The sequence below is a fragment of the Phaenicophaeus curvirostris genome, chromosome 15, assembly GCF_032191515.1.
Source record: "Phaenicophaeus curvirostris isolate KB17595 chromosome 15, BPBGC_Pcur_1.0, whole genome shotgun sequence".
Classification (NCBI taxonomy): domain Eukaryota; kingdom Metazoa; phylum Chordata; class Aves; order Cuculiformes; family Cuculidae; genus Phaenicophaeus; species Phaenicophaeus curvirostris.
The window spans coordinates 7,200,379-7,212,899 of NC_091406.1; the positions used below are offsets into that span (position 1 = coordinate 7,200,379).

At 53.2% G+C, this 12,521-nt stretch overlaps 1 protein-coding gene across 2 annotated transcripts; it reads right to left on the reverse strand.

Moving 5' to 3' along the window:
- Nucleotides 1-2,120: 2,120 nt before the first annotated feature.
- Nucleotides 2,121-3,444, reverse strand: HAND1 (heart and neural crest derivatives expressed 1). 2 transcript variants are annotated; one of them, XM_069869173.1, is made up of 2 exons: nt 2,886-3,444; nt 2,121-2,373 (listed from the first exon to the last, which is right to left on the reverse strand). In XM_069869173.1, exons 1-2 carry the CDS (start codon nt 3,390-3,392, stop codon nt 2,275-2,277), a joined length of 606 nt encoding a protein of 201 aa, XP_069725274.1. In that variant the 5' UTR covers nt 3,393-3,444; the 3' UTR covers nt 2,121-2,274. The 2 variants fall into 2 exon arrangements, with proteins under 2 accessions (XP_069725274.1, XP_069725273.1); XM_069869172.1 differs by having other exon boundaries at nt 2,121-2,376.
- Nucleotides 3,445-12,521: the final 9,077 nt, after the last annotated feature.

A 12,521-nucleotide genomic window follows, 5' to 3' on the forward strand; every position in this document is an offset into this window, starting at 1 on the left:
CAGATGATGCCTCAGGTAGAGCCTGATGTCCTGGGATCCAAGACACTGATTCCTGCATCTAGTACACCCTGCCAGGCAGCAGAGCAAGTCCTAGATCCCCGCTTAACCCTTTCTCTCATCAAATGCCGAGGGGCAGCCCCAGCTGGTGCCGTGTGGATACAGGGATATCGGCTGGTTCATGTGAACAGAACTGGGGCTGGATGCATTTATGGGGCACTGGGTTACAGCTTTAGTGACAGCTTGGGAGCTTTTCTGTAAAAACCCATGCTTTTAAGGGATTGTGTTGCCATTTAACAGGATATTTGGGGCTGGTTTTCTGTAAATTTTCTTTTTTTCTTAACTCCCTTTTTTTTCCCCTTTTCTTTTGTTCTTGAATGTGTTTGGGTTGGGAATGAAGCCCTATTCTAGCTTCACTTCTGAACTCAGTGCCGTGCTAAACTTTTTATAGCCTGAACAAAACAATACCACTGTGGGCGTTGCTCCACTCATGCAGTCAATTTTCATCTCCACCTCGTTCAAAGAGATCGGAAAACAGATTTGGGGCTAGTAAAGCAGCCCCATGCAGCAGCTCTGAAGTGAGGGAAAGCCGATTCCCATAGCCTGATCATTCTGTGAGCTTTAATTACACAAGATTATTATACCCTCCGTGTTTTTTTGTCCATCTGTCTGTACTTGTACACATGGACAAAGCGATTGTAAAACGCAAGCTGCTTCCCCTCAGGTGAGCTGATGTGGTTTTGGTGTGTGTGGCTGCACAATATGCACAGATTGATTGACATGACAGCAATTTACAGACGCTGCGTCATTATTTCTACACTTCTACTTGCAAGCAAAAGCTTGGTTTAAAGTAGAAAATACAATGCTCCCAGCTGAGCGCTCAGATTAACCCTACAATAGGGTATGACTCTTCCCCACCTCAGTTTTCTTTGCCCAATCCACTGGCTGAGGAGTAGAGGTTATCCTGGTGTCTCTGGGAAAGGCAGCGTGGCCAGGTTGGGAAGGCTGGATCAGGCCCTGAGCCCGTGCACACACAACTTGGAAGCTACCCTTCAGTAAGAGAGCCGTGTGAGCACAGAATAAAAGAACGAGGATTGGACTTTAATTATTAAGAATTATTAATCATTTGTGCTTGAGAGGTGACTGAGCGAAATTTGCGTTTTGTGAGCTTTCGTGCGCCTGAGGCTGGTGGCATCCATTGTGTTCGGATGGTGAGGAGGGGATATTTCTCCTTCCAAAATATGGCTGAGAGCATCTGGGAAGAGATCCCTCTGCATGAGCCAGAGCTCTGCAGGGGAGCTGCCTGGGCAGGGAGAGGGAGCTGACCCCTGGCTCTGTGCACGGCAGCCGTGAAACGGGCTGCACAGCTCCGTGGCGCTCGTGCCATCCAGCTGCCTAAAGGCCTGATCCTGCCGTCCTTCCCCAAGCAGAATCCATGTCTGGTCTCTCCACCAGTTCTCCTGGGTGAAGAGGGAAGGGGTTGCAGTGCAGGGGCAGAGTTGGTGCCCTGGGACAAATAGAGGGGATGCATCCCCACTGCTCCTGGGGTGAGTTGACAGCTGGAAGTCCCGAAGGATCCCATGGAGATGCTGGAGCTCCAAGGGTGAAAATTCACTAAATTCGCTTACATAGATCAGCCCCACAGCATGACACTGATTTAAGGGGAGTCCTTAATCCTCAGCATCCCTCACTCCTGCGGGCAGGGAGCCCGGGGATGGCAGGAGCAGGACAAGGCAGCGGAGTCGGACCCAAGGCTGTTTGCGTAAAGTTTAAACTTTATTTTATTTAATTTTTTTTTTTAATTATTCTGTTTTAAATACGTGGTGTGGCGCGCCCGGTCCCTCGGGAAGTGGTCATACAGATCTGAGGTAGAAAACCCAGCACAGGAGCGTTCCCAGATGCACCTCTAGGTAGTTTCACCGCGGCCACACGTCGGTCGGGCAGCGGACGGGGGACGGGGACAGAAGGGGAAACTCGTATTTACAACAGCAAACGAATCAAACCGTTTTAGCCCGGCCCGGGGGGGGCAAAAGGCACCGATCGCCGCAGACAACGGGAAGGAGCAACGATTACTGCAAACGGGGGAAGGGGCGAGGGGGGAAACGGCAGGATCCGGCCCCGCGAGGCTCCCTTCGCTCGTCTCCCGCGGAGCATCCGTCTGGGCGAGGGGGAGCCGAGCTGGGAACCCGCATCCTGCGCCTCGACGGGCTTCGGGAACCGGCCCGGGCTCTCTCCGACATTGCACATAGAGCGGGGAGCGCCGTCCGGGGCAGCAGCTCAGGGGTTCAGTTCCAGAGCCCAGACCTGCTGGGGCCAACCCGTCCGGCCCTTCAGCTTCTTCTCGCCGTGGCCCAAAGGCTGCGAGTAGACCTCGGGCTGCTGCGGGAGACGAGATGGAAGGAGCGGTCAGGAGGGAACTGGGGGCCCGGCAGGGGCTCTGAGCGGCTTTTGTCAGCCCGAGGGGAAAGAGGGGGGTTTGGGGTGTCGTCCCCCCTCTCCTTCGCCCGCTGCAGCCGCTCTTGCTCCGAAACAAACCCGGGAAAGCGACCGGGAGAGGGGAAGGACGAACGAGCCGGAGGCTCCGCCGCAGCCGTCCCGGGGCTCCATCCCTCGGGCCGCCGGGAGCCCTCGGGGCGAGCCGGGGAGGGCGTTTTACCCGTCCAGGTTCCCCCCAAGGATGCTTTTTCTTATTGTTAAGCTGGAAAAAAGAAGGCTCCAGCGGGGCATTTTAGAGCTGGGAGAGGGGCGAAAGGCTCCAGCGGGGCATTTGTAAGCTGGGAAAGGAAAAAAGCTCCAGCGGGGTGTTTTAAGCTGGGGGGAAGAAAGGCTCCATCAGGGCTTGGAAGGGTTTTATCCCCCCAGTCCCAGGGTCCCGGCTCGCTTCTTACCGTCTCCCTTTTCCTCTTGTTCTCCCTACTGTCGGTCTTCTTCAGCTCGGCTTTGAAGCCCTCGGTGTCCCCGGGCTGGCTGTCCTTGGCCAGCACCTCCATCAGGTAGGCGATGTAGCTGGTGGCCAAGCGCAGGGTCTTGATCTTGGAGAGCTTGGTGTCCGCGGGCACGTTGGGGATGCACTCGCGGAGCTCGGCGAAGGCGCTGTTGATGCTCTCCGTCCTCCGTCGCTCTTTCTTAGGACCCCCGACCCCTTTCCGACGACCCAGGCGGTTGCCCAGGGCCTCCAGTCGCCCCTGGCCAGCCGGGCTGTACTCGCCGGGGCCGTAGCTGGGGCTCTGCCCGGGGATCTCGGGGGGCACCTCGGCGGGGTTGAGCACCCAGCCGGGGAAGTAGGAGCGCTCCGGGTGGCACCGCGCCGCCGGCCCCAGGAGGAAAGGGTCGTGCAGCATGTGGTGGTGATGGTGGTGGTGGTGGTGGTGCTGGTAGCCCCCGACCAGGTTCATGGTCCGCCCCGCTGGCCCCGGGGGCCGCGCTCAGCACCGCTCCATGGCCGGGCGGGGGCTCTTGGTTTGGAGGTTTTGTTGTGCGGCTGGGTTGGTTGTTTTTTTTTTGGTTGTTTTTTTTTTTTTAATTATTATTATTTTTAACCCCTTCTGGAGCCTCCCAACCCTGCCTTTATATAGGGCCGGGCCCCCCCTCCGCGGAGCCAATGGGCAGGGGAGGATGCTCGGGGGCCCCGGGGGGAGCGGGGCGGCAGAAGGGGCGTGCTGTGCGCTCCGTTTATTTGGGCTCACACCTCCGCTCTTTGCTCTCGCCTCCCCCTTGCTCTGGGCTTGCGGGGAGAAGGGAGTGAGGAATGACCCGAGGGGAGACACCCCCCCACCAGCCCCATCGTTCTCCCATCCCCTCCGTTCTCCCATCCCCTCCCATCTCCCATCCCTGCTCCCAGGACGGGTGGACAGCACCGGGTGCCTCCACCGAGTGGTCTGGGGGACAGGAGGAGGCGAGGGCACTGGGGGAGCCAGGCTGAGTCCTCCTGGGGGTGATGGTGACGGCATGGGGGCTCCCTGCACACAGGATGCGTTGCTCACACATGCTCTGTGCACACGTGTGTTGCACAAACACGTGCTGCACACGAATGTGCAATGCTCAAACACGCAGCACATGCCCGTATTGCACAGATAAACCTTACACACGCACGAATGTTGCACACACATGTGGTTGCACACGCATGCGGTTGAACCGCACGCATGCTGCTCGCACAGACATGCTGGACAAGTTGCCTACACGTACCACAAACGCTGAGATGCTGCATACACTGCACACACACCACGAACGGGTTGCACACGTGCACTTAGCTGCACCCAAACGTTACATGCACACACCAGCAGCACATGTATGCTACGCACACTCTGCTACCACATATGTATTGCATGAATACATGTTGCACACACATACTGCCTATACAGACATACACAGTGCATGCTACACGTGTATGCTGCACACCCGTGCACAAACACTACACACGCATAATAATTATACCAGCCACACACACAAACCTATTCACGACAGGGCAGTGGGGACTCTCCCGGTGTTTCCCTGCCCAAGCCTGGCCACAAAAGAGCTTGAGGGTCCCACTGGGCTGGGCTCTTGTACTTCGCCGCAGCCCCCAAACCCAAGCCCAGCGTGAGGCCCCGCAGGGGACAGCGTGTCCCGCTTGCCTGTGCACCCATGGGAGACAGATCCACAGGGTGACAGCTCCCCGACCCCACCCTTTACCCGCAGCCTGTCTGGGTGACACTGGGGCCAAGCCCTGCTCTTCCTCCAGTTACTCCCAGTAAGGAGAGACTGGGCATGGCGGCAGCGATCACAGCATTGCGGGGCAGGAAGGGGCTTTGGGCCCAAGGTATGTTAGCGATTAACGGCGCTTTCCAGCGATTCATCTTGCAGCAGAGGGTGGAAACGTTGGAGGGTTGTTTGCAGGCGCTTGTATTAATCATCCGGGCTAACACACCATTAACGTCCTCCTGCATTTTAAAGATGACAAATTTTATTTGACTTCTCTCAATCACAGTTCCCGGGCGGATTCGGGAGCCACTTAAATGCCTCGGATTTTCCATCGTTAGTTGTTACAAGGCGAGTTCCAAAGGCAGGAGGCCGGGGGGGGCTGGGGCAGGGTGCAAGCGGGTCTCTGGTTCTGCTGGTCCCCGGCAGCCCAGGGGTGGAGGGTTTGGGGGGTTGGCCGTACCAGATCTACTCAGCTTTGCTCCCCCTGCTTTGTTCTTAGCTGCTGCAAAGCCCCCCCTTCCCCACCCCCTTTGAACAAGCGCCCTGCAAACATTTGCTAGTGATTACTCTCCGGTTAGAGTCAGGCCTTGGGTAGGGTGTCGTGTCCCCGATTTCATCCTAAACACCCATGGCTGGGTGGGATCCCTGAGCCCGGCTTGGAGCCAGCACAGACCAGTGCCTTCATGGAAGAGGTTCTGGAGTCCAACTTTACACTTCACATCCCCTTCGTGCCATCACAGCATCACCTGCAGTGCCTTGCTCCCTCTTACAAACCAGCCACGCTCTTCATTGAGCTTCTTCCAAGCTCTGTAAAAGCCCTGACCCAGCAAACCACCAGGCTAGGGGGTCTGTGCCACCCAACTCCATCCCTGGAAAACATTCCCCTCAAAAAAAGCCCCTTCCATCCCCACAGCCCTACATTGCACAGGGCACTCACAGCCACATCCAGCTTGGAGCCGTTGCCTCGAGCCATGCACCAGAGCCACCTCCAGCCGCTCAGCCAGGTAAGACCAGCCCAAACCCGGGCATTATCTTGCTTTATGCCCCCCAACCAGACATCCTTTGGACCCCGCGCAGTTTAGAAATGCTCAGCTGAGCAAATAGTGGGACCGACGAGTTGATTTTCCTTCGGAAAATCATTCTAATCTTTCGTGCTTTAATAAAATAATAAAACTGGAGCCCTTTTCATGCCGACACCTTCTAAATCAAACCAGACTGCCTTTGTCATGGCGTCCAAATTTAGCACTTCTCAAAGTTTTGGTGAGTTTCTTTAATTTCACGTCTCTGCACTCGTGCAGGGGGAAAAGCCAAGCAGTTCGGATTAGGCGATTTATGGCTGGCATGGTAGGAGGAACCATGTTTCTCTCCACCTGTTTTCCTTCAAATCCTTCCCAGAGAAAAATTTCCTGCCCTCATGGCCGAACGATGGTGAGGGAGGCCCGGTGCTGCTTGTTGGGGTTGAGGGGTGAGGTTATCCTTGATCTCGGCAGCCCCCAGCACCCCTAACCCAGCAGGAGCCACCCAGCTCCGCACCCATCCTCTGCCCTGGGATGGGGGCTGCGGTTTTGGCCCCAACCCCTCAGCCACCTCCTTATCAGAGCCCAGCAAGCAGCAGCCTGGGGTGTCCTGTGACTTTGACGCCAGCTCTGCTCCCCCCCTCTGGCTCCCTTATCTAAATAGGAGCGTAAATCAGGGCCTTGGCAGATGCCCTGGCAGGACAGGGACTCCATAAAAAGGGGCTCTGCTCCAGCTCTGTTTACATTGCAGCCCCGTAAAATATTCCCCTTGTCTTCCCTGCTAGCATCTTCCTGCAGCATCCCGACACCCTCCTGCTCCCGCATCCCCCTCGCCCCAGGCTCTGCTGCAGCCCTGGGATGCAGCTGGGAAGGTCCCAGCCCCAGCATCCTGCAGCCCCCCACCATGATCCCCATCAGGTTATGCCCCAAAGTACCTCCACACCCAACTGCTGCCTCTGATTCCTGCCTCCGACAGTCACCACAGCTGAGCCAGCTCCCCTGGGCAGCTGGGTTGTGTCTAAAGGTGCCCCTGGGTATTTATAGCACTCGCCCAAAATAATGCAATAATAATCACTCAGCACCTTCCTAACAGTTCTGCTTCTGGGGGCCTTGGGGGAACAGTTGTAAAAAGCCTTGGGAAACTGAGGCACAAGCAGAACTTGCTTCGAGGAGCTGGCTGCATGCGTGTTGCTGCTCTGGGGGATTCTTTTCCTCCTGATGTTGTGAGGAGGGAGAGAACCTGCAGAAGCGAATGCAACCAGGTCAGTTTGGTCAGCAATGAACCCAGCTCCAAGGTCACAGCCAAAGCTGCAAAAGCCACTCAAAAGCCTCCCCATGAGGGTTTGCCATGCAACTTGCTCCACCAACACAGGTCTTGTAGGGGCTGGGAGAGTGCTGGGACACAAGGGAGCTCGCATACATGGGCACTGGCACGTTCCTGAGCTTACACGTTGCCCGCATCCCCCAAACTACGTCACTGGCCTGCTTGGTCCTACAACAACATCACACACACAACCCTGAGTGGGGTTCGGGCTGTTGAAGCCCCATCAAAGGATCAGGAGGAACTGGAGATGAGCCAGGCACCCACCGTGACTGTGGCTGGGCTGTACTGGATCCGAATTCTCCTGTTCTCCGCAGCAATTCATGGCATCTTCTCTATACACACACCTCCCGTGCCGTCCCTCTGGCGACATAAAGGATGACTGCAACCATTGCCTCTCAAGAAATACAATCTATTTATGGCCAAGCAGCCACTGCCCTGTCTGGATAAATCAAAAGGAAAACAAAGCTTTATGGAAAAAAGATTATTAAATTTTCCATGTGCTCCTGAAGGGATGCGCCAGGCACTCGCTGTTTATTTTTTTCCTCTCTTCTTGCTCGTACTGTAAATGACATTGTGTTTACAAAAGTTTTTATGTCATCAGAGCGAAGTCACAGCTCAGCTTCCTCTCCTGTGTATTTTATGTAGATGGATGTGTCTACGAGGAACATTCAAGCTAAACAGAGCACTGGTTTATAGGAAAATGTATTTATTTGAAAAACCGTAACTCACAATTTCGGCAAAACCGGGCTCCACATTTATTGCCTCTAATGGGGTGTGGCGGCCATAAATTAACCTGGAAAATTGCTGCGGCCCGTATCAACAACGGCTCATTGTGCTGACGGAGCAGAGCAGAGCTGTTGCTCCCCAAAGACGGCTCATGTCAATTTGCAATTAGGTTTGGATGCAAACAATAGGCAAAGGGAAGGTAACGGCGACCTCGCGGCTCGCCACTGGAACCAGCCTCGAAGCTGGTGTAAGTTGGTACCCCCAGTCTTACTTAAAACAGCACTGTTGCCCCAGCTGATTGCCCTGGAAATCAGTGGAAAGAGGCTCTGCCCGCCATAAAAGGAATTTTCTGTCTACATTACATTACCCGTCATGGACATGCAGTCAGAGATTATGGAAGGAATGAGTCCATCAGCTCTGACTGGCAGCTGAGGTGACTCACATGCATAGAGAGCTGGTCTGCTTACTCCCCATTTGACTTCTCTTAATCCAGAAGAAACTTTTGCAGGCAAGTAGGAACTATATTTTAGCCCTAAATCCTCTTCTTTCCCAACTTAAAATCCCTACTGAGATGAGCACTGACCCCAAAGTCCCAAGGGCGCGTGCTGACCCCAGCGCAGGATATGCCACCATCATCTCCTTGCCCCTGATCCCATTGCTTGGAGCAGGGTTTGGATATTGACCCACGGTGGCTCCTCTCCGCTCATGAGGAGAACTGGAGAAGAGCTCCTGGCTGATTCAGGTCCCTGACGAAAACCAGTGCCTTCCCCTCCTCCGTCCACTTTCCACTCCTGAAGCAAATTTACAAGGGCTCTAAAATGTCCTGCTCCAGGGTATCAGCCAACTGCTAATGGCTGGGGATTGGGAAAGACATTTCCTCCGTGTGAGAAGGATTGCATAAGTGCTTGTTAAGGCAGCTCCTGGCGTCTTCGTCTAAGCCATCTGGTTTGGGGCATGGCTGGAGACAAACTACTGGATCTGGATGGGGTAGAGTTGGGCTCCTGGCTGCCAACTTTCCCTGCATCCAGACATGGGTGTGGGTTCGAGTTGGCTTGTATGCACCAGTGGGGAAAAAGGAGGTGTGTCTTGATGTGAGATGTGTCTCTCTCCTGCTCCCTCTGCTCTCCATCTGACCCTGGTGGTGCCACTGTGGGGATGCACCTTCGCACCTTTTGCTCCATTGGCTCTTGCTTTACAAGGCTTGGCAGGAGGAGGCACAGTTTGAGCTTGGGGCCCTTCCCACCTGGATGCTCCACATGCCCAAGGGGTTTCCCCAGTCCCTAGTCATGCCACCATCCCATCTTTCTTGAAGGAGGGGCTTCCCTCCTGTCCCATCAGCACTGTGCTTTGTGCAGGGGCTGACACAGCTCTTTGATTGGGCATTGTACTGCGTTTGTGTGACATTGCAGGTAAAAGGGGCTTCTGTGCTTGACTTTGTGATGGGAGAAGGTTGATGACAGCAGTGCAGGCCACCAAATTAGGGTGGGAAGCTCTAACAAGGGTCTGCTGCTGTGCCACAGGCTCAGTGTGATGTGCCGGCCCTGGGGAGCAGATAGAGTTGGGGAATGGTATCCTGCCCACATTTCCCTGTGATAAGACCTTTTCCCAGTATCCATGTCTCCCACTCTTCTCTCTGTGCCAATCCAACTGGAAATTTAATTCTATAAGTTTTTGGGGGCAATTCCAATTCTCATTGCACCGTGCCTTGTGTCAGGTCTGGCCTTACCTGCCCAACACTACCAGGGTAGGAGGATAGGGACAATTCTTGGTGCCTTATAACCCTGGTTATCCTCAGCTTTCCCCAGAATCCCAGGGCTTCTCTCTCCCTGGATGCAGGAATTAATGCTCCACTCCCAGGGGAGCAGAGGGCTGGCTTTCCCTTGGTTCTCCCTGCTACATCCCGAGAGGTCCCTGCAGCCACTGGGCCAGCCTTCAGGTTACGACAAGAGTTACAAGACAGTTTTCTCCGGGTTGAGTTCCTTTCCAGCAGATTGAGATGGTTTTAAAAATTAACAAGCGTCTGTTAAGACTTTTTTTGCAACTGAAAATTATTTGGGGGTTGGGGGCTTTAAATCATTTTAGTGCTTTTTTCCATCCCTTTTTTCCCTCTGTTTTATAAATGGGAGGTGGCAAAAGCAGGAGTGCAGCCGGCATCAGACCAGGGCTGCAAATATTTTCCTTTTTAGGATGCAAGTTTTGAGGGGAGAAGACAGTGGGGAGCTAGGGGTCAGTTATTTGTATTGATTCCCTGGGTTTTGCTTTATAAAGAAAAGGCAGAGAGAAGAAAGAGAAAAATGGAGATCCACAAGGCAGCTGCTTCTTTAGCTAAACCAACATTTTTGTATGCAAAGTCGCTGTGGCCCACAGGCTCTATCCAGCCCTCCACCTCACCATGCTAGTTTTTATAAGCAAAGCCCATGCAAGAAGCACTGTTGAGTTTGGGTGGTTTAGGTGAGAAAATATCTTTTTAATGAATTTTTTTTTTTTTTAATGAAAGCTACCCTGGTTTCACTCCCCATCATCCAGACAGCCTCTAGGTTTTGAGTTTAGGGTGGCACTTTGCCTCCCCAGGGCTCATTATCCCTCAACCCAAGGTGGGACCCACCACTGTGCCGGTGCCTTCATAGGTGTAGAGGGGTGATGGGGATGTTTTCTGAGAAAAAAGGGCCAGAGACACTGGGTATCTCACTGTCAGTGTGGTCTGTGGTGCTGCCATAGACATCACCCTGCTTTGCTTCCACGGAATTTTGAGATGGAGACGTGCTGAGAAAAATGAATCCAGACCCACAGAGAATAATGACTTTATTTATTGTATATCAATATGTGACTCCTTCTAACATGCTCTGGAGGAAAAAAAAAAAAAATGTTTGAAATAGAGCTTATTGGAAGGAAAAAAAAGATCTTCCATAAAACTGCTAATCCCTCCCAGTTCTCAAAAGTGAAACAAAATAGTTTGCTTGTAGCTGAAGACAGTTCTTCTCTTGGCTCCTTGTTTCCCGAGAAGAGCAGTGAACATGAAGGAGAAACAAGCCTTCCCTATTAAAACGCATTTAAGCGAAACTCCAGTTTTCTCTTAAACTTTGCTTGGAAACATTTGGAGCAGCTTCGTGCAAACCAGTTCTGCCCTTTCAGAAGCCTTTAAAAAAAACCCACCAAAATCAACCCAAAATAGCCATTTCTGCAGGAAGGATCTTATTTGGACAGAAGAAAGAGGTTTATTTTACCCCACAAATCCCAAAGTCCCCAGGGAAGCGTGTTGAAACCTACCCACCAGCACCAGTGGCAGAGCAGCTCCAGGATGTTATGTAGGACACAGCCGAAGCCTGCAGGCTCTGGCAAGGCAAGGGCCACCACCCATGTTTCACTGCCAGTTGTCCCAGCTGACAGAGTATCTCTGTCTTCAGCACAGTGTATTTTCCACCAGGATGAAGGCTTGCAGGGGGCAAGTTTTGACAGGGAAAGGTTTTGGACCGATGTTCAGCCCCGCTTTGAGCTTGCCCCAGCGCTCCCATGGCCTCTCCCAAGGGCCCAGCCCAAGGAAAGTCACCCCAGGACTCACAAAAGCCCTTCCTCAACAAGTTGTCAAGGCCCTTCATAAAGTCCTTTCTTTTCACTGAATCCACCTTGCAGCTTAAGCACAGAAAAAAAACCTCCTAGTAAATCCTTAAGCCAGCAATGTGCACACCGGCAACCCTGATATGATACTTAGATATAGAAATATATATATATGGATAAATAAATAAAATATGGTGTGTGCACATATATGATGCTGCTTTTTCTGTTAGTAGCACCAGACTGATTCAGGCACAAATATTTCTATCCCGGGGCCTTTGACAACGAGTTTTTGACATGCAGCTGCCCTCCTTATGCAGAAAGCCCAGCCCAGCGAGCCCCTGCCCAGGCACTCAGCCTGATACCTGTGCAATTAGGCAAAGATTGTTACTCATGGATTTGTGCAAACGTGACGGTTTATAAGGGGAGCTGGGATCCTTCTGGATGAGCCCTCCTCCTTGCTGTGGCTCTCCAGGAAGGAGCTGTCTCAGCCTCATCTGCTTCGTGTGATGCTGAAATCCCAAGGCACAGGGTTTCTGCAGCCGGACAGCAGCGAACACCCACTGCCACGTCCTCACCACCCCAAGGGCTGTTGCACCCCACTTTCTTTGGGATAGGATGGGGAGGAGGGCACACTGCTGTGAAACTGCAGTTTTAGAAGGTGGCCGTTGTTTCCTGGAGACAAAATGGCAAGAAACATGTCTGAAGATGACAGGCTTAATTTGCAGTGTCATTAACCAGAGCCGAAACTCTAGATGGGCTGGGTCTCCTGTGTGCTGAGCGCTTGCTCCCCGTGCTGCAGCTGATCTTTCTCTGATTCTGCCAGATAAAGACCTTTGCGGGTGCATTTCCCTCACTCTGACCTTGTTTTTCTCCACATGGATGTCATTATTTAGTATGCGGGACAGGGAAGTAGCTTCTCCCCCTCTCTCCCACACGCATCCATAGTGGGTGAATGCAACCCCTGTAACATACAGTTCCCAAGCATGTTTGTGCCCTCCCTTGTGTTTTTGGTGAGTTCAAATAAGTACAAAGCATGACCGCTGGCAAACATCCCTACTCACCAGGAGAAAAAAATCATTTCTGAGCTTGCCACAGCCTCGAGATCTCGTAGACATAAGCCTCAGGATCCAACCCAGGGGTAGTGCATTGAGGTAGGTATGAGCTACAGGTGTGCAGCAGGGTGGGGAGGACCCACAAAAGCCCTATCACTACCTGTCTCTTGC

Bases quoted from the DNA above. Each gene is read 5' to 3' on its own strand.
- HAND1 (XM_069869172.1), bottom strand. From the start codon at position 3,392: ATGAACCTGGTCGGGGGCTACCAGCACCACCACCACCACCACCATCAC. The intron at 2,377-2,885 runs GTAAGAAGCGAG...CGTCTCCCGCAG, and splicing joins ACAAGAGGAAAAGGGAGACG to CAGCCCGAGGTCTACTCGCA.